This window comes from Chrysochloris asiatica, unplaced genomic scaffold (genome assembly GCF_000296735.1).
Source record: "Chrysochloris asiatica unplaced genomic scaffold, ChrAsi1.0 scaffold00102, whole genome shotgun sequence".
NCBI classification, from domain to species: domain Eukaryota; kingdom Metazoa; phylum Chordata; class Mammalia; order Afrosoricida; family Chrysochloridae; genus Chrysochloris; species Chrysochloris asiatica.
The window spans coordinates 7,533,707-7,558,014 of record NW_006408620.1 but is presented as its reverse complement, the minus strand read 5'-3'; the positions used below and the strand labels follow the sequence as shown (position 1 = coordinate 7,558,014).

Sequence of the window (24,308 nt, the reverse complement as noted above, 5' to 3'; positions counted from 1 at the left end):
GTTTTCACCACAATAAAAATAAATATACGGGAGGAAAAGGAGAGTATGATTTTTTTTTTAAAGGAACCGTTCAATCAAGGGAAGAGAGTTTTGTTCATTCTTCGTGAAACACACGGGGAGTTGTGCCCCGCCCTACAGCCTGTCTCCCTCCTACCCACTGCAATTGGCTATGTCCCCCAAACAAAAACAAAAACAAAGCTTCAGGTTAAGGTAGCAGGACTTGGCCCAATCTTTCAGGATTAATAGTCAGTCAACCCAAGAGGGCTGTACAGTGGACGCTGCTGCCACCGCTGCAGCCTTTGTCCTAAACAGGGTGGAAAGTATGGATGATTAACCAAGGGCGCTGGGAACAGCAGCTCCGTCTGTCCCCATGACGGGGACCAGCTTTACCCCACAAGGATGTTCAAGGAAGTGGGACAGTGCTGAGCCTTTCTTTCTCGGATCCACTCAGCCCAGGCAGCGTGGTGAAGGCTCGGGGGAGGCTGCTCCCACCTTCCTGCAGCTGCATCTTTGCTTGCCTTTTCTGTCTCATTGTCACAAAGTGAGACCACCTCACTACAAGCAGTAGCTCCAGGACTTCTGACACATCCAGAGGAGGGGTCTGGAGAGCCCACCAATGTGCCTGCATTTATGTTTAACCAAATTCCCTGATCCATTTTGTTGTCGTTTTTAGGGGCTGTTGAGTGGGTTCTGACTTATAATGTCCCTGTATACAACAGAAGGACACACTGCCTGGTCCTGTGCTGTCCTCACAATCGTCTGTTTCAGTCTGTTCTTGTAGTCCATCTAGTTAGGCCTCTTCCTCTTTTTCCCTGACTCTCTACTTTACCCAGGAGCTCTGGTAGCATAGTGGTTATGAATCGGGCTGCGAACCGCAAGGTCGGCAGTTGGAAACTACCAGCTGCTTCGTGGGAGACAGATGAGGCTTTCTGCTCCTGTAATAATTTACAGCCTCAGAAACCCTGTGCAGGATCACTATGGGTTGGAACCGACTTGACAGCACTTAACAACAACTACTTTACCCAGTTTTTTGGTGACTGCCGTTGAGTTGGTTCTGACTCATAATGACTCTGTATAGGGTTGCTGAGGAGTGGCTGCTAGGTTTTGAACCACCAACCTTGCAGAGAGCAGTCTAGTGCTGATTCTGCAGCACTACACCGGGACTCACATCTGGTGCTCTGGTAATCTTACGTTCAGACCTAGAGGGACTCTAACGAAACCGGGGGATGTAAATTGGGTGGTCTGAACTCAGCTAGGGGCTTTGTAGGATAAAGCTCTGGAGATCTTTGTGAGGACTAAATCCCAAAAGCTGCTGTCATTGAGACCATTCTAACTCCTAGTGACCATATAGGATCTCTGAGGTTGTCTGAAAGCTGACCACCTCATCTTTCTCCTGGGGAGCAGCTGGTGGATTCAAACTGCTGACCCTTAGGTTAACAGCTGAATGCTTAGTCACCACACCACAAGACCTCCTACCCATAAAGCAGACAGCCTAGGAGACCTTGTGGGGCAGTTCTCCTCTGTCATACCAGGGGGCGCTGTGAGTCAATGATAAAGAAGAATATATATGAGTATATAGTGACACAATAGATGGCAGCCTAGGAGACCTTGTGGGGCAGTTCTCCTCTGTGAGTCGATAATACATAAGGATATATACGAGTATTTGTTGTTGTTGTTGTTAAGTGCCATGGAATCGGTTCTGACTCACAGATACCCTGTATAGGTTTCCTGAGAAGTATCTGGTGAACTTGAATTGCCGACCCTGCAATTCAAATGGCCCTTGCAGTCCAGTACATTAACCAACAGTGCTATGCCAGGAGCCCATACACAAGTACATAGTGACACACTAAATGGCAGCTTAGGAAACCGTATGAGGCAGTTCTACTGTCACACAGGGCTGCTGTAAGTCGATGATATATGAGTATATAGTGACACAATAGATGACAGCTTGGGAAAACCTATGGAGCAGTTCTACTTCATCACACAGGGGCGCTGTGAGTCGATGATATATATGAGTATATACAAATGATGATCTGCCCTGTAAACTTTCACTCAATCCATGATAAAAACCTTAAAAAAAAAGGTGTATATGAATCTATAGTGACACAATGGATGACAGCCTAGGAAACCCTGTGGGGCAGTTCTACTCTGTCACATGAGGGCGCTGTGAGTCAATGATATATAAAAGTATATACCAGTATTTAGTGGAGTCCTGGTGTGGCAATGGGGGTTAAGTACTGGACCACAAGGTCAATTTAAATCTCAAGGTTGGCAGTTCAAACGCACCAGCCACTCTTCAGAAACCCAGTACAGGGTGCTGAGTTGAAACTGACTTGATGGGACTTAACAAAGTGACATAAGAAATGACAGTCTAGGTAAGCCTATGGGGCAGGTCTATTCTGTCACATGGGGTTGCAGTGATGGCACCGGACACCATCATAGGGACTCTGCCAATCTGGGTAAAACCCAGTGTGATTCCCAAGGACTGTGGCTTTTCTTCTTGTGATTAATATTCTGCAATACACACTCAAACACACACATACACACTGGCCCATAGTTTACAAGGCTGTAAATCTTTATGGGAACAAACTGTAGTATCTGTCCACTGTGGAGCAGCTGGTGGATTGGAACTGCTGACCATTAGGTTAACAGCAGTGTGCTTTAACCACGGTACCATTTGGGTCTGCTAATATCATGAACGTTGTAGTTAAAATTTGTATTCCTCAATTTTCTGTTTTATCCTAATGAGCTCTTTCTCCACATCCTGAGAATTCGGAACTCTGGCCCCCGCCCCTCGGCGCACTGTGCCTGCCGGGCCACCCACCCATCCAAGGATGAGGAGGCTTTCTACTTGGAGAGCCAAAATCCCAAATCAAACCCATTGCCACTGAGTTGATTCCGACTTATAACCACCCTATAGGGTCTTTTGGACCTTGATTTCCACATCTGCAAGATGGGACTCGTACCCACTAAGGTGGGCACAAGGTAAGATAGAACAATGCAGGAGTGAAAAAAACACTCGCATTTCAGGTGTTCGGAAAATGTGAAGGAGCCTTGGTGGTACAGGGGTTAAGTGCTAACCAAAATGTTGGTGGTTTGAACCCACGAGCCACTCCTCAGGATTAGCATTCATCAACTCCTGTTGGAAACCCCACACTGTCCTAGAGGGACTCTCTGAGCTAGAACTGACTCATCAGCAGTGGGTATATGGAGATAGGGAGCCTGGTGGCACAGTGGTTAAGTGCTCAGAAATGAATCATAAGGTTGGCAGTTCGAGTCCACCAGCTGCCCCCCAGGAATACGAGGAGGTGTCTGCTTCCATAAAGATGACAGCCGAGGAAACCCTCTGGGGCACGTCTATTCTGCCAGCGTGCTGGGTCACTATGAGTCGGATGTGACTCAACAGCACACAAGGCAACAACAGTGATCCCTGGCTGGCTCTTCTCTGCTGCCACCTCACAACAGCAGGAACACGTGGCACTGTTTCGTGGTAGCTAAAGGAGGCATGCTTCCTGTGACCACTGAAGACAAGTTCTGGAAAAGACACGCTGTCTTCCTGGATGAATAAACAACCCACGTCGTATTTCAGGAGCCATGTTGCTGGCCGCAAGTTCCCGTCATCCCTGTAGAATTTCCCCGTTCTTTGTGCTCTCTACATTATCCACAGATCCTGCTATATTGTGTGGGTTGTGGGGATAAGATGGCAGCTTGGCTCCAGAGTGGACCCAAAGCTCCTAAGAAACCAGCACCAATGACTCGCTGTACAGTTCCAGGCATCTGTCTGCTGCGCCCAAAGGTCACCCGGGCTCCCAGAACATGCGTAATGGGTGTGGGCTCTACTGTCCTTCTGGGTCCATTGGTGCCTGGGCCTGATCCCCCAAATGTGATTCCTACTGGTCTCCATGGTCAGCTAGCTGGAAGCTTATCTTTCACTCTCTCTCCAAGCTCCCCTCATCTCATCGCCCTGGAAGCATACCACATTTTCCATCTCCCTTTCTCAGCCAGGTCTCCCATCCCTTGTGGCTCAGGAGACAACCGAGGCAGTGCCTTGTGATGCGACAGGGAATGTGGTCCTTTGTTTTTTTTTCCCTAAATGGGAGTGAATCTGTTTTGGAGAGAAGACAAGCATGAAGAGCATCCACAGACAGGAGCGTGCATTTCTGTAATGTCTTCAAAGACAAAAAGTCAATGCCCTGGGAGATGCTTGGCTCTAACGCTAAGTAAATATCTTCTTTGAGTGCTGGCCACCTCCCATGGCAATGCCGGAAATGCAGATGACTCAGCTATGTGTTAGGTAACTCAGGTGGTCCTTTATTTACTGAGAGCTTCTTAAGAGCGCTGAGCCCACAAGGAGGACTGTGTGCATGCTGCCTGGTAAGAGCTTGGGGTCTTTGGGCTGAATGTCCAGAGCTCCTTGGATCACGACCCCTTAGAAAGGAGCCGAGACTCTAAAGCTGATGAAAGCATGCCAGCCAGCCACTCCAAGAACAGTTTCCTCTCTCTCCTGACAGGGGTGGAGAAAGTGAGAGGGGCCTGGTGACTTCTAGGAAACATGAGGTGAAGACCCAAAGAGTCCCCTTCTGCCTTCTGGCTTCACTCTCTCCCTCCAGAGGATGGGTGCAATGGTACCAATGTCACAGGGTGCTGTGACAGGAGAGAGGACCCCTCACCAGGCATGACTCAGTGTGTAGCTGTGCTGATTGTGGGGCCCTGGAACGTGGGCTCCTTGTCGTTCTCCTTGGCAATTCCCCACTGCAGGTTTTGTTTAAGGACAGTGGCTGTGTGCACACAGTGAGCCACTTGCTTCTGTGTGTAACTCTGCTGTGTGGGTACGCATATGTGTAAGATGCTGTATGTGTGTGTGTGCGAGTACAAGCGAACAAGACAAGTGTGAGAAGCATGTGACAGTCCTTGACCAGAAAGGAAGGACATTTTTAGTAACGCAGAGCCCTGCTGTGCAGAGCCTCAGGATGTGGGACTTTCTGTGAGTTCCCTGTATTATAGGAGAGAGAGGCAAGAAAATGTCATTATGTTTGACGCCTATTCAAACAAAACGCAACAGACTTTTGTGTTCACATTGGATGTACATGTTGTTGTTGTTAAGTGCCGTCAAGTCTGGCTGATTCTGGAGAGTTGTCTCCGAGACTACAAATCTTTGTGGGAGCAGAAAGCCTCGAGGTTTGCAGTCCAGTGGTGACCCCTGGGACGTACATATTGAAGCACAAGTTAGGTGGTGTTGGTGCATCCTTGTTGTTGAATTGACTCTGGTCCATGACAAGCCCATGTGTGTAGAGAGAACTGCTCCACGGGGTTTTCAACGGTGTGACCTTTTGGCAGCAGATCACCAGGTCTTTCTTCTGAGGTGCCTCTGGGTGGGTTCGAACTGCCAACGTTTTGGCTAGTTGTCAAGTGATTAACCGTTTGTGCCACCCAGTCTCCTGGTTGTGCTTCCTTTAAGAAAAATACTATATAAAGAGCAGGGGGCAGTGAGGAAGCAAGAAGAAGACTGCAGCCCCTAGAGGGTCTAGGCATGATGATGCATTGGGCACCACCTACATTATGCCTGGGGGACATGGAACCCTTTCTCTCAGTGGGGGCTGGAAGTGGAGGGAGCAGGTCCTAAAGGCAGACTCCAGTCTGTAAAGCTACTGAGCTGTGCTGCCCAATATCCTGCCTGCTCCCCGACTCCAGTCTATCTTGACACCCTGAGGGGTGGGAGGAGGCCAGTTCCTTCCTCATTACCTTGATCCCACCAACTTGTTTTCCTTACCAGAGTCTCAGTGAGAGGAAATGCTGGGGATTTAGCAGCAATGCAACTGTGTGTTTGTGCACGAAAATCCCCGGAACCATTTGGAGATGAAAAGGCTGTAGTAATTGGCAGGGAGAATTAACTGTGAGTTAGCCTGATACCTAGCTGTATGCAAGCGTGTTGTTAGTTTTTAAGTGGTCTGTGCATTGAGATGCAATATGCATTTGCACAGAACCCAAGTGTAGAGTGCAACTGAAAACTGAAAAGAAATCCTACTCTCTGAGCTAATGTGTGCAGTGTTACAGGATTAGTGCGGGACCGCTAACTGTAGGGTCAGCGGTTCAAACCTGCCAGTTGATCCTTGCAAACCCTATTTGTTGTTAAGTGCTATTGAGTCAGTTCCGACCCACAGCAATCCTGTATAGGGTTTCTGAGGAGCAGCTGGTGAGTCTGCACCACCAACCTTACAGATTACACCAACTTTGCAGTCTAGTGCATTAACCCATAACACTACACCAGGACTTCCTATATGGGGTCGCTATGAGTCGGAACTGACTCGATGGCACACGATAGCAACAAGAAGCTAATGTATACCTTTGGAGTCTCCCAAGTTTTTGGATTTACCAAAAGCAAAGAATACACACATTTCTTTTACAACGATGATTTCATTTTCCCAACAAACAGCAGCAGACATGATTGGGTGTTCTTAATCCTTAAAATTCTTTTAGGATGAGAAAACACAGAGGGTGGCAAATAGAAATGGACATTTAAGTGGATGGATGGGTGGGTGGGTGGATGGGTGGAGAGATGATAGATAGGTAGACAGTTAGATACGTAAAAAGGTACCTAGACAGATAGAAAGGAAGGAAGGGAGGTAGATAAGTGGGTGGGTAAGAGGGTAAAAAGATAGAAGCATAGGTAGGTAGACAGATAAATACATGGATGGGGAGATAGATAGATTATGTTGTTGTTGTTATGTGCCATGGAGTTGGTTCCGACTCATAGCGACCCTGTAGATAGGTTGTTGTTATTATTGTAAAGTGCCATCAAGTTGATCTCTAGTGACAGCAACCCTATATAGGGTTTCTGAGGTGAACTTACACTGCTGACCTTGTGGTTCAAACTGACCTTGCAGTCCAGCTCATTAACTCACAGCCAAAGGTAGCCAGATAGAATCAAAGGAAAGGAGATAGGTAGATATAGGTAAGTAGGTAGGTAGATGGAACCGTAGATAGAGAGACATATAGGTCAGTAGATAGATAAATACATGTATGGATGGATAGGTTGTTGTTGTTGTTAAGTGCCATTAATTGGTTCCAGCTCATAGCAACTCTGTACAGGGTTTCTGATGCTTTAAATCTTTGCGGAAGCAGAAAGCCTCATCTTTCTTCTGTGGAGTGGCTGGTGTGCTCGAACTGCTGACCTTGTAGTTCACAGTCCTGTGCTTCTCATATGGAGTATATAGCTAGAAAGGTAGCTAGGTTGACAGAAAGGGAGGGATGGAGGTAGGTAGACAGGTAGGTTGGTAGACTAAAGTGTAGATAGATGGACAAGCAGGCAGGTAAGGTAGGTATATAAGTAGATGAACAGATAGATAAATAGATGACAGGTAGGTGGACAGGTAGAAAGACAACTAGACAGAAAGAAAGGGAGGGAAGGAGGCAGGTAGATAGGTAGACAGAAGTGTAGGTAGATGGGCACATAGGCAGGTAAGGTAGGTAAATAAATAGATGACTGTATGGATTAATAGATGATAGATAGGTATGCAGGTAGAAAGGTAATTAGACAGAAAGAAAGGGAGGGAGGCAGGTAGATTGGTAGGCAGGTCAGTAGCTAGATAGACAGGTAGGTGGGTAGATAAATGGATGGCTCTTTGGGTAGGTGGAGTCCTGGGGTGGCACTGTAGGGTAAGCAGTGGACCACAAGGTTTGTTTCAACCACAAGGTCGGCAGTTCAAACTTCCCAGCCGCTCCTTGGAAACGCCATACAGGATCGCTATGAGTCAGAACCGACTCGATGGCACTTAACAACAACATCAACAATAGGCGGGTGGGTGAAAGGTAGATAGTTTATACTGTGAACAATATGCACAGGTGTGCTTTTATTACAATGACGATAAGTGAAAAGCTGTGTTGCATATAAGAACATGTATCATGTGATGCACATGCATGTTGTGTAGCATGAATTGTACCACATCAGTTGTGTTGCTTGGGGAAGAATGTGAGTGTCACCCCCACCCCCGGCCCCTGTCTGGGTTCAGATCCTGACAGCCTCAGGTATTTCTCTTACTCTCCTAACTCTGAGGCCCCTCATTTGTAGCTTGGGCCTGGGTACCACGAAATCACAGTGCCTACGTAATGGAGTTGGTTTATGAATGAATTGAACTGACGAGTATGAAGTCTTTATATGGGACCTGGCAAAAAGAAGTGGTCAGTACAGAACAGTATTTTCCCTGGTCATGATCTAAGACTGCTGATGAATCACATCACACGAAGGGCAACACACACAGACCACACTATGCCGCACGAATGAAGGTTTTTCTGGGACAGCTTGTGGGTTCCGTGTGGAAAGTGCTGTCAGATTGAACGTGTATTTCTGTACTGTCTGTTTGCCACACACAGCTCAGCTTCCCGTGGCATTTCACAGCGGGGTTGTTGATCAGACTCTTCTGTCCCGTACCTGCTCAATGAGTTCTGGGAGATGTGCATACTCGCGGCACATCACTGTGTGTGGATTTCATCTTCCAGAGCAAGCGTGCAGAAATGCAGAGAAATGTTAACAGTGCTGTGTGATGTATGTAGTGGGTCTGTAGATGTGTTTTGTTTGGTTATTTATTTTCATAAATGGAATTAGGCACTGATGTTTAACAATTGGGGTCCTGGTGTGGCGCTGTAGGATCAGCACTGGACTGCTAACTGCAAGGCTAGCAGTTCAAGTCTGTCAACCCCTTGGAAACCTATGCAGGGTTGTTATCAGTTGGAACCAACTCGATGGCACTTAACAACAACAAAAATCAAATAAAAAGTTAAAAATTAAAAATCAAAAGGTGCCACATAAAATCAGTTGATCTGTTTCTCCTTTAAAATGTGGAAGACTGGTTATTACTCACCCTGGTTTCCCAGAGGACAAAATTCAGCTGGAGCTGGGGGTGTACTAAGCATGATGCACTTGGCCACAGTCCCCAGCATTCCCTATGAAGCCCCTTGCGTGGACACCAGATTCAGTTGCCCTTCATGTGTGTTGTTTCCCCGTTGCTCCACCTACTGCATCCATCCCCAGCCCCCTTCTGGCTTTTACAGGGGTTTGTAATCCCTGGCTTCTGAACTCACAACATCTGAAAGCCCTTCTGATAAGCCCAAGAGGGGCTGGTGAGTAGGAGGAGACCCCTGAGAAGACTCGGAATCCCTGCTTCTCCAGAAGCCTCGCCGCCCCCCCCCCCCCAGGGAAGCAACCACTAGGGATACTGACCCTGCTTATGGAGAAGAGCAACCCCGGCCGGTCGGAACACACGCCGGTGAAGCAGAAACGTAGCTTTCGGTAGAAGAGATGCTCCCAGATGAAGGTGATGAGACTGAGCGCCATGGCGGCCGCCAGCATGTAGAAGACGCCCGCCATGTTGTCGATGTCCAGCTGGCTGCTCATCACCTCGTTCTTCTCGTTGTGGCAGATCCCCGTCAGCCAGAGCGTCTCCAGCTCCTCCATCTCACCTGGATAGAACACAACAGCCACAGGAAGTGAGCACTGGGCACCGCGTCCGGAAAGACCGCTGTGGGGCTCGGACAGACACGAGTGACTCCGGACTCCCCATTTTCAGTTGTGAGCTGAGTCCTCCTAGGCTCCATTTACTCCCGATAATGTACAGGGACCAGCACTGGACTGGGAACCACAAGATCGGCAGTTCAAACCCACCAGCTGCTCCTCAGAAACTCTATACAGGATCACTATGACTTGGAAATGACTTGACGGCACTTAACTACAACAGTAAATGTGGTGCTGTGGGATAAAGCACTGGATTGCTAGGTCAGATTGAATCTCAAGGTCAGTGGTTCAAACTCATCAGCTGCTTGGAAATCCTGTACAGGGTTGCTTTGAGTTGGAACCAACTCGATGTCACTTAACAACAACAACAACAACATCAAACACAGTTTCAAAGAGCCCTGTTGGTGCAGTGAGTTCAGCACTGAGCTGCTAACTGCAGGCTGGCAGTTCAAACCCATTAGGCGCTCTCCAAAAGAAAGCTGTTTGCTCCCATAAAGATGTACAGCCTCAAAAATTCTACACGGGGTTGCTTTGAGTTGGAATCAACTCAATGGCAGTGTGTGTGAAAGAGAATACAGGTGCAAGAAGCCCTAGTGGTGCAGTGGGGTAAGCATTGGACTGCTAACCATAAGTCAGTGGTTCAAAATCACTGGCGGCTCCTTGGGAGAAAGATGAGGCTGTATGTTCCCATAAATATTTACACACTTGGAAACTGATGGGGCAGGTCTATTCTGTCCTCAAGGGCCCACTAGGAGTCAGAATTGACTTATCAGTGGTGAGCTGTTTTGTTTTGTTTTGTTTTGTCTTTAATACAGTTTTGGCACCCTAGGGTGATGCAAATGAGCTCTTGGCTGCTAACTGAACTGAATGGCTGGAAGTTCAAGGCCACCAGAGATACCTTGGAAGAAAGGCCTGGAGATCCACTTCCAGGAAATCAAGTAAAGAAAACTCTACAGAGTACAGTCCTACTCTGACACACATGAGGTCGCCATGTGTTGGTTCCGATTCAGCACCTTGTTAATATAGTTCCAGTGAGAATGAAATGAGGTAATGTCACAGGGAACTAAACACAATCCCTGGCTGTACTGCTCCCCTTCTTACCTTGATGTTCCCTCCACCCTGCTTTCCTAGGCTCCTGCCCCAGCATGCACCCCAGTCAGGTACAGGACTTATAGATCAACTGGCAGCTATAGTGGAAAGATTTGCATTTCAATTCTAACTTGATCACTTCCTAGCTGTGGGCCCTCAGAACCACAGTTACCCTGTCTGTGAAATGTGTATAATGATAAATAACACATGCCTCATAGACTTGGGAAGAGGCTCAAGTAAGATCACGTATGCATAATATCTAATGTAGTGTCTGGCTCATAGCAAGTTCTCAATAAATAGACTGGAGTTGTGAAGGAAATGCTTAGCACAGTGCTTGGCATGTGGTGGTTGATGCTTAGATGCCACAGAGTTGATTTAGGCTCACAGTGACCCCATGTGACAAGAGTAGAACTTCCCCAAAGGGTTTTCTAGGATGTCATCTTCAAGGTCTCTCACCCACAGGGCTACTGGGTGGGCTTGAACTGCTAACCTTCCAGTTAGCAGCCTCATGCTTAACTGATGTGTCACCAGAGCTCCTTTGGCACATGAAAGCCCTAAAATATATTTGTTCCTTTTGTATTCCTTCACTTTTTAGGAGTCCTGGTGTGGTACTGTAGGGTAAATACTGGACTGCTAACTGTGAGGCCAGTGGTTCAAAACTACTAGTTGCTCCTCGTAAACTCTACATAGGATCGTTATGAGTCGGAACAGACTCAATGGTAATTCAGAACAACAGCATCGAAGACTACGTCAACGAGACGCCCGCCAGCAGTGTTCTTAGGATGTAAGACTTGAGTTGAAGAGAGGCAACCCAAAGGCTCTGGTTGGCTCCTTGCCCAACTGAACACTTCTCCACATAGGCAGACAATTAAAGAAGCCGGCAACTGTTTTTATGGGAGGGGAGGTGTTGCTTACAGGATTTGATCTCTCTTTTATGCACATTCTATCAAATTGAGGCTGTTCTCTGACCTAAATGTCTAGCAATTACATTGTCTAACAATTCACATAACTCCAGCACTTCCAATATGATTCGGTCTTTAAAACATATTCTTCAAGGACAGTGAAAATCAAGAAAACAAACAAACTCAAACCCAGTGCCCTGGAGTGGATTCTGACGCATGGTGACCCTGCAGGGCAGAGTCCAATAGCTCCATAGGGTTTCCAAGGCTATGAATCTTTACAGGAGCAGACTGCCCAGTGTTTCTCCCATGGAGTGGTGGCTGGTGGATTTGAACTGCCGAGAGCTTAGCCATTGTGCCATCAGGTGTCCTCCGAAAATAAAGGGAGATGTATGTAATGCTAAATACAATGTGTGTCTGTATTTGTGTGTGCATGTTGCTGTTGTTGTTAAGCGCCATTGAGTTGGTTCCACCCCGTATGGGGTTTCTGATGAGCAGCTGGTGAGCTTGAACCGCAGGCCTTGCAGTTTAAACAGATCTATATGTGTGTATACATATATGTAGATCTACGATATATATGTATCACATATAATCTTTAAAATGTAAAAAGAGGTGTGCAGAGAAGAACAATGCATATATTTCAAATGTTTATGTAGATTTCCTTTTGAAGAGGCTAATCATAATGATTGCTCTTACATTTGTTTCTTTTTATGTTTGGTGAAAACCCAAATCAAACCATTTTCTGTCATTCTGTCTCACAGCAACCCTGTAGGATGTAGGAGAACTGCTCTATAGGGTTTCCAAGGTTACCATCTTTACGGAAGATGCCCCATCTTTTACCCACTGATCGACCAGTGGGTTTGAACTGATGAACTTTCAGTTAGCTGCCAAGTGCTTAACCACTGCATCAACAGGGATCCTTACACTGGATGAAATTATTGTTTATTACTTTTGATTTGATCTCATGGATGAATGATTTGGCCAAACACAGAATTCTAGGTTGACAATCACCTTTCTCAACTTTTTCAAGATGTTATTACATTTTCCTCTGGCCTCAAGTGGCTGTGGGTGAAACATTTGCTGATCCCCTAACTGCAGTTGTCTACGCAAGCTGGATCTTCTCTCTGATCATTTCTGAGAATTTCACTTTGTCTTTGGCGTGGAAGCGACTGGATGTGGATCTGTGATATCTGTTCTGCTCTGGATTTAGTGTGCTTCTCCAATCTATCTGGTAACTCCTATCTTCAGCTGCAGAAACTTCTCACTGGTTTTCTCTGTGAATATTAACTCTCCCTTATTCTGTATTTTGTTTTCTTCTGAAAATAGAGTTAAAAATATTCTCCACCTTTTCATTCTACTTTGCGTTTCATGTTTTCCACTTCTTTACAATTAAATGATTCCCACACATCTATCTTACACCTCATTTATTCTTCCATTAGTGCTATTTGGTGGTTATGTGGTGTGGAGTGGGTTCTAACTAATAGTGATCCTGGTACAGGGTTTCCAGTGCTGTAAATCTTTATGGGAGCAGAAAGCATCATCTCACGACTCACGGTGACCCCATGTGTGTTAGAGCATAATTGTGCTCCATAGGTTTCAAAGTAGTTGAATTTTTGGAAGTAGATAGCAGAATTTTCTTCGGAGGCACCTCTGAATGGACTTGAACCTCCAACCTTTCTGTTAGCAGTTGAGTGTACTAACCCTTTGCACCCCTCAGGGGCTCCTTTCCTGCTCTGGGTTTTGAAGTACTCATCATCCTGTGGGTGCTGTGTGCTGACACACGGCAGGTGATTTCCTTGGACCATTTGTAATCTGTGGTCCTGAGCTAGGCCTCAGCAAAAAAGCTCTCTCTATACCCTTGAGAGGTTCCAAGCACAATGTTGTCATTAATGCCACTGTGTTAGTTCCAACTCATAGTGACCCTGTATAAGGTTTCCAAGGAGCGATTGGTGAGCCTGAACCACTGACCTTGTGGTTCAAACCAACCTTGTGGTTCAGACTGACTTGTGGTCCGGTGCTTTAACCTACAGCACTACACCAGGACTCCATGCACACACACTAGGTTATAGAAATGCTCCTAGAAAAGAGTTCTGCGTTTGCTTCTGCCTTGAATGTGGGATTTTCAATGTGCCCATTTTTATATGACTGACCCATTTAAGTAGTATACAGTTGTATCCCTACAGTCACTTGGGTTTTAATTTCTTTCTGAAGAGTCTCATAATACCTGCAAGCCTTTCTGGATTTTCTTTGCATTGATGGACAGGTTTTCCTTATCATCTGCTTATCACCGGGCAAGTCACTTCTTGAAGGGCTCAACTTTTGGCAACTGATCCATCTCACCTGGTATTATTTTGCAAGTGTATTGTATAAAGTAAAGCTCTTCCTTGTTTGCACAGGTTCGGAGCCCCCACACAAGTGTTAAAGCCTCAGCTCTTCACCCCCTTGGGCTGTCGCAGCCTCGGCTGAAATTTTCCATTAGAATAGCCTTTCCCCCTTTGTTTCTGTCACCTTTCTGTTGAGCCTGGCTGTGTACTGTGCATGTGTGTATGTGTACACATGTACACTGCATGTTTTTAAGACTGCGTATTGTAGCAGGAAGGAGAATCCTGGAGTGGAACACAGAGTTAGTAGGCTCAGCTGCTAATCCAAATGTTTAAAGTTTGAGTCCACCCAGAGGCACCTCAGAAGAAAGGCCTGGCGATCTCTGTTTAAAAAAATTACCCACTGAAGACTCTGTGGAGCACAACTGTACTCTAATACACGTGGGGTCACCATGAGTTGGAGATCCCCCAAAACAAATCTACCTCTATAGATGGAGTCGATTCTGACTCAGAGTTACCCAACATAGGGTTTCAGAGGTTGAAAATCTCCCTGTGAGCAAACAGCCTCATCTTTTTCCTGCAGAGTGGCTGGTGGGTTTGAACGGCCGACCTTGTGTTCAGCAGCCCAACACCAAATGCACAGCAACACCACCAGTGCTCCTACAAATGTCACTGGAGACTTGGTAATGCCATGTCATTGTTTGCCTAGCACCCCACAAACTCCTCTTAACTATTCTGCCCACCATACTGCTTGAAGAAATACATCATTGCTTCCTCTTCTTGTAAAAACCCTACCATACTTCTTCACAAAGAGCATGCCCACGTAAATAATGCACACACAAATATAACACGTGGAAACGGTGAAACAATGGGAAACGTTCTGGCATCTTGGAGTACCTATGTACATGGTGTGCTGTTGGTTTAATTCTGGTTTACAGAACCTGATAGGGCAGAGAAAAACTCCACAGGGCTTCCAAAATTTCGTCTATTAAGGGTCTTTCTCCGTGCAGCTGCTGGTGGGATCTCTCGGTTAGCAACCGAGTGCTTAATGACCTTCCTACTAGAGCTTCTTGTAACAGGGATTCTCTGGGTATAAAAGATACCTCCTTGACTCCTGCTAGGATATAAATGTAAAGATTACCCACTGTCCTCTGCTCATACAATATCTCCCTTTAGAATAAACCAACTAGGAAAACCAGAGCAGAATTTTGAAAGCAGAGCATATACCCATTTCTTAATACCAATTACAGCCTGTTCGAATCATTTTCCAGTAAATCATTTCCTTCCTTGTGGCCTCTCTTCGGCTGGTGTGCTGAACTCTAGTTCAAATATGTTCTCATTTCATTTTTAATTTACTCAAGTATATTCTAACCTCCTTGAGGGCAGCCAGGGACCATGTTTGACCATTTGTGTGTGTGTGTGTGTGTGTGTGTGTGTATATATATATATATATAATTTTTTTCATGGCCTGTAGCATGGGTAAGTATCTGATCCATATTTTTTGTTTCTGTTTCTTCGCTTACCTCCCTGGGCTTCAATTGGGCAGCATTATAAAAAACAGCTCACATCTGTTCTGGTAAGTTTTTTCTGTCGTATAAAGAGAAGAAGGCAGAACAAAGGGGAACTTTCTGTGGATTTGAGATTAAAAGGCTGTGACGCACACGTGTGCTCAGCTAGGGTGAGGCACCGAAGGCCATTTTTTGCCCGAGGAACAGCCCTATGACGCTTTTCCCACTGAAAGTTTCTCCCATTGCAAAGAAGCCACGGTCCTTGTCAATGTGATCTTGCAAACTGCAGCTGGTAAGTGGGACAATTAAATCTCCTGCCTGAAGCTGGCTTCATTCTCTCAGGAATGTCACAAGCCAAGTGATGATCCCCTGGGCACCTTTGTCTTCCTCTGCCCGCCTGGGAAGACTGGTGCCCATGATGATCGAAGTCCTGTCCTTTGCCACTGAGATAGACAGACAGCTTCAGCTGGACTATTTGGACTCACGCATGACAGGATGAAACACTGGCTGGTCCTGTGTCATCCCAGGATCACCGGTGTATTTGAGTCTATTGCCGAACCCATTGTGCCAACCCATCTCACTGGGGGACTCCCTACTTCACCACACAACCACAGATCCCTTCTGGTGGTGTGCCTAAACCAAGCAAGCTGGACACTGCTATGCTGTGATCCACAAAGTTCTCATTGGCTGATTTTCAGAAGTAGATTGCCAGTCCTTTCTTCCTAGTCTGTCTTTGTCTGGAAGCTCCATTGAAATCTGTCTATCATGGGTGAATTGCTTATATTGGAACTACCAGTGGCATAACTTCCAGCATCCCAGAAACATACAAGTCACCACAGTACAAGAAGTCTTCTCTATTTATACCTCAATTAACATGGATCTTAACAAGCAATGGCAGTGCTCTCTTCATCCTTGGCAAGTTGCACCTCTTCAAAAGTTCTCCTTCAAGGAGAAGGATCTTTATCAGGCATAGGTCCCTCTGCCAACCCCAGGGGATGGCTGACATCAGAGCCCATCGAGCAGAGAATATCCTTCAGGAATGCACAACTCCCAGGAGTCAGGAGCCAGAGAGATGCCCCATCTAAAAGGGAACGGGTAAAGATGGCCGAGAAAGTGATGTGTGCTTGTCTGGGACCTGTTCCCGCTGGCTGTATGGATGCTGCAGCTGCAAGAGGCTGAGTGAAGTGTACTGGGTTGAACACGGAGGTGCAGAAAGGATGCAGCTAGTCCTGGTTCATGCATGAGCATGGCCAACAAGAGCAGAAATAAAGAGAATATTGATACAATGTGAAGAATGAAACTCACATGAATGAAATTCACATGCTTAACATTACATGTGGAACATTATTGTTGAATGGGAACCTGTCCAGTTGTGTATACAAGGGGGCTTCAGAAAGTTCATTGAAAAAAGTTATTAAAAATAATGGGGTTTCCCAAAGAACTTTTTTGAAGCTCCCTCACGCTTGCACCAAAAAATAATTTTAAAAAAAGAATGGTTCCAGTAGAAACACAAGAATGAGTATAAAAGGAAACACCATTCACTGCTGAGTTGGGGAGCAGGTCATATCATCCTGTAAGGTCTTGGTATACAGTATTAAAAGGCCGAGATACTGTCTGCATTCAACTGCTGTCTATGACACACTATCCACTTGATCTCTACTTACCTATCTAGACACTAGATACTCCACGAGCTAATCCATTCCTGCATCTGCTCACTTCGTTTCCTGTGTTTTGCTTAACACAATTATATAAACTCCACTATGCTTCAGGCACTGGACTAGAACATTTCAAATTTAACTCATGTAATCCTCACATATGAGGGAGTGGTGGTTTCGTGGGAGAATTCTCCCCTTCCACACGAGAGACTTAAGGAGCTCTAGTAGCGTAGTGGTTACGAATTGGGCTGCAAACCACAAGGTCAGCGGTTTGAAACTGCCAGCTGTTCCCCGGGAGAAAGATGAGGCTTTCTGCTCCTGTAAAGATTTACAGCCTCGGAAACCCAGCTATGAGTTGGAACCGAGTCCACGGCACACAACTACAACAACACGAGAGACTTGGATTCGGTGCGCTTCATATGCAGTGTCTATCAGAGGAGGAATGCATGTTGCAAAGATGGAGAACAGACTTCAGTGAGGCTCACAGAGAAAGAGAGACTAGAAAGAAAGGTCTGGTGATCTAATACTAAAAATCAGCCAATGAAACCCTATGGATCACAAGCGTCCATTATATATCCAATCCTGGGGATGGCACAGGATGGACAGTGTTTTGTTCGGTTGTGCACAGGGCTCCAAGGCAGCCAATACCACCGCCAACCCTTATATATGAACTTAATGGTCTCATTAAAATCCGTGTTTTACAGATGAGGAAACGAAGGTGCAGAGAGATTCACGGGCTTTGCCCAAACTCTGGTTTTAACATCTGTGCACGGGAGCATGGCAGTAGTTACCCCTCACATGAGTTTTGTTAGAATTCAGTGTGATAGTATGCAGAGAATACCTGACACATACCCAGTACTCAGTAACTATTGCTGGAGGTAGATTATCTCCTGCCTGGAGCCAGAGATGCTGGGGGACAGGGTAGGCCCACAGAACCTTCCCTGGGTCCTCACAATTCATGGTCCTCCAAAACTGTTCCATCCCGAGTGTAATAGCAGTTCCTTATTTACCCTCCATCTCACTCTCCACACCTCCAGAGGGAGTGCCAGAGGCTCTTCAGATTAGATTTCACTCTATTAGGTGAGCCTGTCGGAATGCTAAGAGGATTGCTTGGGGAAAGGATTGTAGAGCCAGCAATGTGACCAGCCTCCCTGAGTGATTCTCTCCCTAGGCTGGTGGTGAAATATCCATTTTGAACCTGAACTCTTGAGGCTTTGTCTAGGGAATGCGGGTCTGCTGAAATACATCTTCTAAGATCAGCCCACACACATACCCTCGCAGGCACACTTTGCCGGCTTTTCCTCTTGGTTTCTGGCCACAGCACCTGACATAGCGGTATGAAAAGAGACAGTGTACGATCTCGAGAAGATGGGTCTGACATTTCGTCTCATTTCTTGTCAAGAAAGCTAAAGATTGTTGGTTCTCTGAGGACCATTTTCTTCTGCTCTTCTCACTCTTTCATCCATTCCACTCATTCCTCACTCACTAACTCATTTACTGGTTCACTCACCCATGCATATATTCACTCATCCATGCACTTTTTCATTCATTCATTCACTCACTAACTCGATTTATTCATTCATTCACTCATTCCTCACTCATTCATTCATTCACTCACTAACTCTCATTCACTCACTTGTTCATTCATTTATTCACTCACTAATTAACTCATTTATTCATTCACTCACTAATTCATTTAATCACTCGTTCACTCATTCACTTGCTAACTCACACACTTGTTCATTCATTCATTCACTTGTCATTCACTCACTAACTCATGCATTTACTCACTCGTTCATTTGTTATTCACTCACTGACTCATTCATTCAATCACTCACACATTCACTCATCTATTCACTTACTCAATCAGTGAAGAAGGGATATTGCTTGAGTACCAGGCAAAGCATCTCTGTATTGTCACCTCAAGATGAAAACTGCACAGTTATTGGCCTCTACGAGTGCAGCATCTAGTGAGAGGGACAGTCAAACAAACCAGTACTTGTGGCAAGAACTATGGAGCTGGAGGCAGGAAGAAACATGGAGTGTCTTGAGATCAGAGAGTAGTTCAGAACTTTACGGAAGGGAGAAGCCATCAAAGAATGGAGCCTGAAGGCAGGGGTCAGACAGTAAACACCCAGCCGTTGTACTATGGAATTTCGGAGGCCCAAAACAGTGGGGTCGATGGATGCATCTCTCCAGTGAGCAAGTGAGCTGGCTGTTGGTTAGATGAACCCAGGAGTCAGTTGCTGTCCGTGTTTTTCTGGTAATGGACACCGTATCAGAAACCCACTGGCTCTTCACATATAATTTACCAGGGGGCTAGGGTTAGCAGGGTCCCTGGTTGGTGCAGATGGTTAATGTGTCTGGTTGCTAACCTAGAAGACTGGAGGCTCAAGTTCATTCAGAGGTACCTCAGAAGAAAGGCCTGGTGAACTACATCCCAAAAGTCAACCTTTAGAAACCCTAAGGAGTACAGTTCCATTCAGACACACATGGGGTCACTGTGAGTTGGAGAGACGCAACAGCAACTGGGGATTTGGAAGTGGGGGATTGTCTCATTCAGATCACAGATTTGAACCATAGTTGAGGGAGGTCGCTAGTAAAACCCTGTTCCAGAGACACAAGCACTGTGAGTCCTGCCAGGGTCTCCGAGTCAAGCAGAGCATGCAGATTTAGCCTTTCTGCTCCCGGGTCATTCAGAGACTAGGAGAAATTCATTTTGCATTCCTTAGAACATGCTGGCAAGGATCCACTCTGATCTTTCGTCGATACTGCCTGTGCCCATCAGCCACTACCCTGGACCTGCCAGCTATGTGGCATCATACTGAAGACATGGCAGTGCCTGTCTCTGGGGAAGAGGATTTTTGACTGTGGTGCCACCTTCTGTGGTCTATTTCTTCAATACAGAATGTACACTAGAAACCAACCCTCCTGCTGTCTAGTCAATTCCAACTCACAGCAACCCAAAAAGGTGGAGGAGAACTGCTTCCTAGGGCTTCCAATGAGGTAATCTTGATGTGTGCAGACTATCATATCTTTCTCCCAGGGAGCAGCTGGTGGGTTTGAACCTCTACCTTTCTGTTAGCAGTCCAACGCTTAACCCACTGTTCTAGCAGGGCTCCTCTAGAATATAACTGTCACTTGCTTCCAAGTCTTCTCCTTTCATGGTTAATGTATTTGGGGCAAGAATCTTGATTTGCTCTCCTTGTTTCCCTAACCCTTGGGACATAGCTAGGCAAATAGGAGGTGGAGAAGAAAGCTGTGTTTCCTGAAGATGGTACCAAGTTTCTCTCCTCAATTAGTTTATGACTCTCAGATCTAAGGATCTGCAAGAGCCCCCAAGAGAAAAGGATCCGGGAAACCTCAGGCAAGGGGATTAGGAAGTTACTGAAACCCAGAAATCAAGGCTGACTCTCTGGACAAGAATGTTCTGATCAAAGATGCCAGCCATTGAGTTTGGTGGTTCCCCACGGGGTATGTTTCCATGTATAGCCCAAAGACGTTCGGATGATGTTGCTGTTGTCCCCATTAGGGTCTGCTGTGAACAGCCAGAGGAGAACTGACCCCGTTTCCAGCTTGTATCATATGCTGCCTGGCGATTGGGCACATTGAGTCTCAGAAATCCATGTGGAATTGTTAAGGGCAAATGGGCAGGTTCCCTTGTGGACAAATGTAGGGCACCACCCTCAGAAGGCTTGTGTTCTCTGCAGAATAGGACCATTGTGAGTGTGTCGTGAGCTGCTGTGGACCCACTACAGAGCTGGGGGCCTGCAAGATGGCCTTCTTTATGGAAAGAGGCTGCTGGTTAGGTATGGGAGTGTTGTCTTGGAATAGAGTGAGGTCAGCCAGACCACATGAACACTGATCCAGGGGTCTAAGCTGTATTAAGGCCACACTCTAATTTCCAACTTCAAGTCCCGTGACTTTGGTTCTGGAAATAGAGCTGTTCCATTGCATGAAAAAGTATCCCTGGCAGTGATGGAGGAGGTGGAAGCGGCGGTGGGGGAACAGGCAGTCTAAGAACCTGGACACAAATAGACTGAATTTGGGAGCTTACTCTCCCTTATTTAAATGGAGACTCTTCTATTTCCATAATGCTGAGAAGTCATAAAACCAAAATAAAAATCAGCTTACACTGAAATGTCTCCAGTTCCAGGCGGTAACAAGACTGTCTTTACCATAAGTGGTTTGTCACCATCTTCCAGATTGGAGGTGGTGGTGGGCATGTCCTGCTTTGTGGATGGAACCTCACCATCACACATACCTTTGAACCTTTTACGTCTTGTCACCATCTGGGTAGGACTTCATAGGGCACAGGGTCAACTGGAAAAGTTGGAGATGAGGAGTTTTATATAATCAGGCCCCCATCTGTACACAGGGACTTCAAAAAGTTGATGGGAAAGTGGAATCAACAGATAAAAATAAAGGATAAACTTAATATCTCAACACAAGAGCCATCTAATTCAAGACACTTCAGTAAGCAAGGATACCAGCATTTAGTCCATCCCTAAAGAACTGAGGGTCCTAGGAATTTAACCATGTCAGTATGGTCTTTTAAAATGCTATTCACTGAAGAAAAATGGGTACCCTTTAAAGATTTTTTATTTTTTTATTTTTGAGATGAGGAAACAAAAAGAAATCAGAAGGAGTCAGATAGGAACTGTGAGACTGCTGGCTGATGCCTAACGATTTCCCACGAAAACTCTCAGAAAATTGCCCTTGTTTGATAAGAAGACCGGGCAGGAGTGTGGTTTGGGAGGAGGACGCTGGTGAAGCTCATCCTCACAGGTGTTTTTCTGTTAAAGCTTTGGCTAGCCTTCTCAAAACACTCTCATAATAAGCAGATACCATCGCTTTTGGCCCTCCGGAAAATCAATAAGTAAAATGCCTTTAGCATTCTCCCAAAACTGTTTCCACTTTTGCTCTGTCTGGACCACTGCCACCTCTTGGTAGGCACTGCTTTGCTTGTGCTTTGTCTTCAGGATCATACTGAAAAAGCCACGTTTCATCTCCTGTTACAATTCTTCCAGGAAGTGCTTCAAATCTTGATCCCACTTGTTCAGAGTTTCCATCGAAAGCTCTGCTCTTGTCTGTCGTTGGCATCCAAAGGAGCAGAAGGTTTTCTCAACTTTTAATTTTCAGTCAGAATTGTGTAAGGTGAACCATTTGAGATGGCTATGGTGTTAGCTCTCGTTTCTACTGTTAGCCATTGGTTCTCTCCAATGACTAACAAGATGAATTGTTTCTTCGTAAATCTTTTGTGGTTGGTTTGGCACTGCGGGCTTTATCTTCAGCAGCATCTTATCCCTTCTTAAAATGAGTTATCTACTAATAAACTGCTGACTGTTTTGGGATTTTGTCCCCATACCATTGTCATAAAGCATTAAGGATTTTATCATGCTTCTGCCCAAGCGTCACCCTAAATTTGATGTTTGTTCTTGCTTGCATTTTAGCAGAATTCAAGAGTCCTGGTGTGTCACTGTGGGTTAATGTGCTCGACTGCAAAGTCATTTGAACTGCAATGTCAGTGGTTCAAGCTCACCAGCTGCTCCTTGGAAACCTCATACAGCGTCATTAGAGATCGGAACCAACTCAATGGCACTTAACAACAAGAACATGTTGCTCTGATAGGGGCTCTTTTCAAACTCATGTTTTATTCTATTTAGTGTCTCATACTAGATCTGGTTCAGACACATTATATTGAGTATGAGTTTATTTTTGTGACACAATTTTGAAATCCATGAAGTTTTCTCATCCTATGCATTTTCCACAAAGTTTCTGAAGACGTGTTGTATCTCTTAGAGAAAAGAATATAGAAAAAGAGGAGAGAGATGAATGAGTAACTTCTCCCAGCCTCCCACAGTGGTGGTGGTGTTGGAGCCTGTCGAGCTGACTCTGACTCACTGGTACCCCATGTGATGGAGTAGAACTGCCCCATAATCTTTATGGGAGATTACGTAATCTTTATGGGAGGAGACCTCCAGGTCTTTAGGGTTCCAGGAGCCGCTTTAGGGTTCAAACTGTGGATGTTTCAATTAGCAGTCAAGCTCTTAACCACTGTGCAGCCAGAAACCCTTATATTCCAGATGGTTTTGGGTCAATTCTGACTCATAAAGACCCCCATGTGATACAAACAGAAGTATCCCATAGATATTAACTGTCCCATAGGATTTTCTTCGCTGTTATCTTTACAGAGGCAAATCACTAGGAGGGTCTGAACTACCACCGTTTTGGTTCGCAGCCGGGCACTTAACCATTGTGCTAACAGGTCATAATTTTCCGGTTAAGGATGGCATTGGAGAATGAGAACTTTCTGGAATAAAGCTGCAGCAACACTGCAGGGCATGCAGGAAAGCCTGCCAACACCAGCACTCCTGAGATCTGATGGAATAACCTACCTCATACATATATGGAACACTCTAGCTGACAGGATTGAAACGATGAAGGAGGTTAACGGCTGAAGTGACTTCACTGTAACTTTCTGACATTACACATTTTCTGAGTCAACAGTCCTAAAAGTGCTACGATTCATCATGTAAAGCTGTGAGGACTTTTTAGTGTCACAAAGGAGTCCTTGCATTGTAAAAGACTAAATGTGTGTGTGTGTGTGTGAGAGAGAGAGAGAGAGAGAAAGAAAGGCTATCAATAATCTGACATCCCCTGCCAAGAAACATCTCTCTTCTTTCAGCAAATTAAGTGACATCATTTCTTTTCAGTCCTTTTTTGTCATCAATAAACCCTCTGAGGCTGTAAAATTTGAGGGGAAAGGAGTCATGTTCATTTCTGTGTTTTCCTTACCTCCTTGGACAATGAGTTCTCGTGACTTGGTTGTGGAATAGTAAAGAAAGGGAAGGCGAGAAGGGGAACAGGAAGGGATGGGGAGGGAAAGAGAATTAGAACCTTCTGGAACGGACAGTGTATGTGCTCACAGTGCCATCCATAACCAAAGCAGAAGGAAAATCCATCCTTCCTTTCTATGGAAAGCGGCAGAGGTGGTGTGGTGGGCTGAGTTAGGATTGGAGAGCACGTTTTGCTCTCCTTTATGGGTGGGAGTGCTTCACTGGTCCCCTTTCTTTGGTCGCAGGTCTGAAGTATCAAGTGGGAGCATGCAGTATAGGTTTTCCAAGGAGCAGTTGGTGGGTTTGAACTGCCGACTTTGTGGTTCTGAGTTCAGTGCTGATCCTATAGCGCCATACCAGGAGTCGTGTTGTTGTTGTTGTTGTTGTTATTATTAGGTACCACCGAGTTGGTACTGACTCATAGCGACCTAATGCACAGCAGAACAAAACACTGCCTGATCCTGGGCCAACCTCATTACTGTGGCCACA

General features: G+C 45.7%; 1 protein-coding gene across 2 annotated transcripts in view; it reads right to left on the bottom strand.

Moving 5' to 3' along the window:
* Positions 1–24,308, bottom strand: part of GRIN2A (glutamate receptor, ionotropic, N-methyl D-aspartate 2A) — a 525,447-nt gene that overhangs the window by 4,535 nt on the left and 496,604 nt on the right. For both annotated transcript variants that reach the window (XM_006867221.1, XM_006867220.1), the window contains one exon: positions 9,218–9,456. In XM_006867221.1, coding sequence (XP_006867283.1) covers positions 9,218–9,456 — 239 coding nt within the window. The remainder of the gene's footprint in view (positions 1–9,217; positions 9,457–24,308) is intronic.